Source organism: Muntiacus reevesi, chromosome X (assembly GCF_963930625.1).
Source record: "Muntiacus reevesi chromosome X, mMunRee1.1, whole genome shotgun sequence".
In the NCBI taxonomy this organism is placed as follows: Eukaryota; Metazoa; Chordata; class Mammalia; order Artiodactyla; family Cervidae; genus Muntiacus; species Muntiacus reevesi.
Window position 1 is genome coordinate 100501070 of NC_089271.1, and position 5617 is coordinate 100506686.

Consider the following 5617-nt stretch of genomic DNA (forward strand, 5'->3'; position numbering starts at 1 on the left):
AGGTTCCGGGGGATAGGGGGCACTGTGGGCAGCAGGGGTGGGGGGCATCGGGGTTGAGCCTCATGAGAAGGAAGTCCCCAAACCCAACAGGGGCCTTTGGCAAATGGCTGCTGCCCTCATGATGGAGACTGAGCACAGCCCAGAGGGTTCTGACAGAGAAGCTCGTGGGGGGCAGGGGCAGGCTGTGGGTCTTTTGTGGGGGTGGGTAGAATCCCTGCAGCAAATTCCCTGTGGGGCAGCCTGTCAAGGGTCAGAGGTGGGGGATTTTAGTCTCTGGAAGAGGAAGCACACTCGGAGTGGTCTGTGTCTGCGTGTTGTCCTGACTTGGGGATTAACCCCCAAGTGCCCGTGCCCCTTCAGAACAAATGGTCATTGACAAAAATGCTTCTGCTCAAAATTCACTGGACCCAGGTCACCATATGACCCTTCCTAAATGAAGAGGCCTTGACAGGGTCGTGTCCCCATGTGTGCAGGGAGAGAGGAAGACAAGAGGTGTCTGAACACCTGACATCTCTCCAATTCCACACTGCCTAGCAGATGCTCCACAAAGAGCAGCAGTTAAAAATCTCCTTATTTGGGGGGAGAGTCTGAGCAGTTCACTTGGGTCTTGAAATTCTCCATCTTTTCCAAGCATCCACTGACTATCTGGCAGCTGCCATATATGTGACCAGAATCACATCACATGTTCCCCTTGTTGTTTGGCACTCAGCATGGAGAGCTGCCCCTTTAGCCCCCTGCACCCATCCACAACCCCACTGCAGTGACCTCACCATCCCCTTAGGCCCGGAAGTTGCTCCTATCTTTTCATGCAAGGCAAAGCCTTAACTTGGGTCTCTGCTGCCTCCACACTTCTGAACCTGCCTGAACCCAGGGATGCTGGCGGATGTTGCATCTTTACTGGCTACTACTTATTTCTCGTTTATTCACATGTCAGACACTTTCCCTCTCCCCTGTGGAAATTGTTTTGATTTCAGGACACCTCAGAGAATTGGCAGCTTAATTAAAAATGGAATAGAAAACCACTCAGAATTGCTGTTCTGTGTTTTCCTCTCAGAGAATGTATATCAATTTCGGTGTCTGTGTGTGTTTTGGGGTAGAGAGCAGTGTCTCCAGCTGGGTACAGCTCCCTCAAAATTCCAAGGATTCTAGTAACACAGCAGGTCCTGTCCACTTTTGCAGCATCTCTTCACTCATTTCATCCAAATGAAATTTGACCATACTCACAAGTGAAAATAAAAAATTCCAGATGACCAAAGAATCTGTTATTTCAATGTACTTGTTAATTAGCTTCCCAAGGCAGAGACAAGAGGGCTAGCAGAGGGAATACTACCAAAGAGCAAGATTCACATTTCTCTAGGTTTCCTAGCAGATGGTGGATAGAAAACACCTATTTCATCCCTGTGGTCAACAGCTATGGGACAAGAGCCAGGACCCCTTCCTGCCTGCCCTAGAAAGAGATCTCTCTGGGGTTTATCCAAAAAAGCAAAAGGACACCTCACAGCAATGATCCATTTCAGAGATTCCCCTCACCCCCAAGACAAACCTCATGTGACTGCGGCTCCTGGGCCATTGCTGTAAGAGTGGGGATGTCCTGCTTCTCCTAGTGTCCCCACGGCTAATATGGCCTTTCACGAAGCAGAGAATATGTACATATCTTTGGAATAACTGAGCCAGTGAGCAGGGGTCTCAGATAGTCTGCTACTTTTTTTTAATAATCCAGGAAATTTCAATTAACTGAGATCATTTAGTTATTGTGAATGACAGACAAGAAGGACATAAGCATGAATTCACTATGATTCCTTTTATTATCTAATTCTTTTCCATTCAATACTAGTGCTACGTAAGTTCATGTTTTCAAAACAGTTGTAATTTCTATTCCATTGTATTCTGTTCAAGACCACAAAAAAAATGGAAAACTTCCCAATCTTTTATGAAACAGCAAAACTCAAGTTTTTGAACTGAGTAACCACAAATACACTCGGAAAATATCATTCACAAAGCCAATGAAGCCTCTTCAGCCTTATGTGAAACCAAACTTTGTAAGATTTCTAAAGAAAAAAGAGACGAATCCCCATGTCATCACAGAGAACAGGAACCAAAAGATGCTACACACCGGTTCCCCCAACTGGTCTGGGCCCTCTCTTCTGAGAAGGCTGACTACGGCCTCTTCAGTCACAGAAGGAAGGATCAATCTGGCTGCTGCTCTGGCTCAGGCCCCCTATTCCTCCTCCCTCGAATCCTCTGCAGGCATGAATGGGAATGCCCCCAAAGCCCTTTCCTTGACCCTGAGCGTAAATGACATGACGTGCCACTTGCTGGTCTCCACATACGCCCGGGGACCCCACAGGAACTCATAACGAGCCGGGTAGCTGTCAGGCAACTGCTGGTACCTCAAGTATCCCTCCTGCACCCACACTTGGGTCAGAAGCTCCCTGGGCTCCCCAAAGACACAGTGCTCCCTCCCAACATACACCCCCATCCTGCTGAGTGCTCCCCAGACCGCCTCCTCAGGGGCCGGATCTCCACACCGCATGATCACGCTGAGGACCAGCACCAAGAAGCCGGCCTTGGGCAGGCCCTCCCCATCGCTCAGCATCTCATCACAGGTGAGGCCCAGGGTGGGAACCAAGATGTAGGTGTGCTCCGCTGGGTCCATCTCCTTCACATCCACGCCAAAGACCAGCTGCAGGCACTCTGAAACTTCACTGAAGACCACCGGGAAGTGCCCCTGGTTATCCCTGAGGACCTTATTCAGAATTTCCGCCTGGGAGGTCATCTTCTTGGCTCGATACTTGAGGAGCAGGAACTTCATCAGGTTAGCCATCATCCTATCCAGAATTTCTTGGGGCAAGGCCTCCACATTAGCTGAGGACGATGCTAGGGCATAGGAGGCTAAGTGGGATGCGGACTCCCCCACCTCAGCTTCCAAGAGTGGCACCTCGACAGGGCCTTGGGCCTCGCCTGGGTCCTGAAGATCTTCCTCGGGTTTGCTGCGCTCACTCATCTCAACCACGAGCACAATGCCTGAGGTCAAACAAGACACGGAAGTGAGGCAGAGGTACAGATGGGGACCAAGGGCCTCGGGGAGAGAGGAGCTGTGAGCAACCTGGGCTAAGAAACGCATCCTGGATGGTACGACACAGGCCACTTACAGCTCTCCCCTTGAGGGGTGCTCTCAGTCCTCACAGGAGCGCTCCTCCTGGGAGGCCAGTCCCCTGGCTACCCGAAGGAGGAAGGGAGGTGGCTCCCCAGGCTGTGGTCAACACAGACCAAGATTTCTGGGTCCAATAAATTGGAAGGAATTGGGGTCTTCTGGGGCCCCCCTCTGTTCTGTGATAGGGAGCCTCTGGTTCACTCCAGGACACCCTCTCACCTTGACTCCTGATTCTGCCTGGACCTCCTCTGCTGTCTGAACTCAGGACACAGGCTTCAGACCTCTGCCTTTGCTTCCTGGTTCCTGGAGCTCCTGTGAGAGAAATGGAGGTGACATCTAAGGGTAGTACTGTGTCACAGCCCTGCGCCTTCTGTGCTGGTAGGAGGGGGCGGACACTGGGAGTACAGCCAGTTGTGTGGTTGGTCCCTTGTAGTTCTCACCTTTCCCCGGGCATGGGCTGGACCGTCCCCTTTGGGGGAGTAGAAGGAAACTCAAAACAAGACACTGAGTAAACCAGATCTGAAAGAGTCACGTGCACCCCAATGTTCTTTGCAGCAGTGTTTATAATAGCCAAGACATGGAAGCAACCTAGATGCCCATCAGCAGACGAATGGATAAGGAAGCTGTGGTACATATACACCATGGAATATTACTCAGCTGTTAAAAAGAATTCATTTGAGTCAGTTCTACTGAGATGGAAGAAACTGGAGCCCATTATACAGAGTGAAGTAAGCCAGAAAGATAAAGAACATTACAGCATACTAGCACATATATATGGAATTTAGAAAGATGGTAATGATAACCCTATATGCAAAACAGAAAAAGAGACACAGACGTACAGAACAGACTTTTGGACTCTGTGGGAGAAGGCGAGGGTGGGATGTTTTGAGAGAACAGCATGTATATTATCTATAGTGAATCAGATCACCAGACCAGGTGGGATGCATGAGACAAGTGCTCGGGCCTGGTGCACTGGGAAGACCCAGAGGAATCTGGTGGAGAGGGAAGGGGGCGGGGGGATGGGGATGGGGAATACATGTAACTCCATGGCTGATTCATGTCAATGTATGACAAGACCCACTGCAATGTTGTGAAGTAATTAGCCTCCTGCTAATAAAATTAGATGAAAAAAAATTAAAAAATAAAACTCAACATTCAAAAAACAAAACAAAGCAATAATAAAGTAATATGACCAGTATTAAAATACATGGCTAGTATTAACAACATACACACACACACACACACACACACAGCTAGTATTAACAACACACACACACACACACACACACACACACACACACACACACACACACACACACACACACACACACACACACACACACACACACACACACACACACACACACACACACACACACACACACACGCCTGAACAGAAAATGCTGTGGGGCCCCACATGCGGCTGCACCTGCCCAGGTCCTCGCGAGTGTCCTAGGCTGCGGAGATGCTTGGTCCCCAGCTCCTCCTCACGTCCTGCCTGGCCTCCAAGCACTGACCTCAGGGGCGGGGGTCTGCTCAGCCCAACCTCGGAGTTGGGGAGTCCAGCCTCTGCGAATCTGAAACCTCTGCCCTCCGCCCGTAAAACCTCACCTCCCGAGTTCCCTAAGCCAGTGGTCAAGAAACTGCTCACCCTGCTCACCCCGTTCTGGGCCCTCCAAGACCCTCTTCCAGGGGCCAAGATCCCTCCCTGTTGGGATCAAACCGCCGCAATCCTTCCTCGCATGGAGCCTGGACTCCAGGCAGGACTCGCCTTTGTCGCGTCCGCCATTTTGAGACCCCACCACTTTCACAAGGCCTCCAGTCTCTCTGAGACCCGCATGTGAGGAAGTCAGACAGACCCAGTGTGCTCTTCTCACCCAAGGGCTCCCAGAACCGACTACAGGGAAGGGGATCTGTGGGGTTCCATCGATCCTCACTCAGGATAAACGCAGTCCTCCTTCAGGAACTTCACCTTGCCTCAACGCAGGACCAGGATTCTCGCCTCTCCGCAACTTAAGCCCCGCCCCTTATACCAGGAACCCAGTCTCTTGAAGACCCGGATGTCAGGAAGACAGCTCACGACTGTGGCACTCATCCTGACCCCACAGTTGCCGTGCACTGACACCAGAGTCGGGCTTCTCTGAGGTCTCCTCTGATTAGGGGTTCAGGGTCCTCTAGTCCCTTTTCAGGCTCCTCAAGGTCTTCAACCCTGCAGGGCCTGGGAATCGGCCACCCTGAGGCCCCGACCCATATGCGAGGTTCCCAGTCAGAGACCCAATGTCAGGAAGTGAGACCATGCACTTTGGGCTCATTGTATCCCAGGTCCAACAAGGACCAACAGCAGCTCCAGGCTTTTCTGAGGTCTCCTCTGATTAGGGTCCAGGGTCCCCTCAGTCACCCCTCAGGTTCCTCAAATTGAAACCCAGGAGGAGCTGAGCTTCTTCCCTCTGCTCACCTGAGGCT

General features: G+C 51.1%; 1 protein-coding gene across 1 annotated transcript; it reads right to left on the reverse strand.

The window, feature by feature from the left end:
• Nucleotides 1-2218: 2218 nt before the first annotated feature.
• LOC136153489 (melanoma-associated antigen 10-like) lies at nucleotides 2219-3004 on the reverse strand. The gene has a single exon (XM_065915380.1). It carries the CDS (start codon nucleotides 3002-3004, stop codon nucleotides 2219-2221), a length of 786 nt encoding a protein of 261 aa, XP_065771452.1.
• Nucleotides 3005-5617: the final 2613 nt, after the last annotated feature.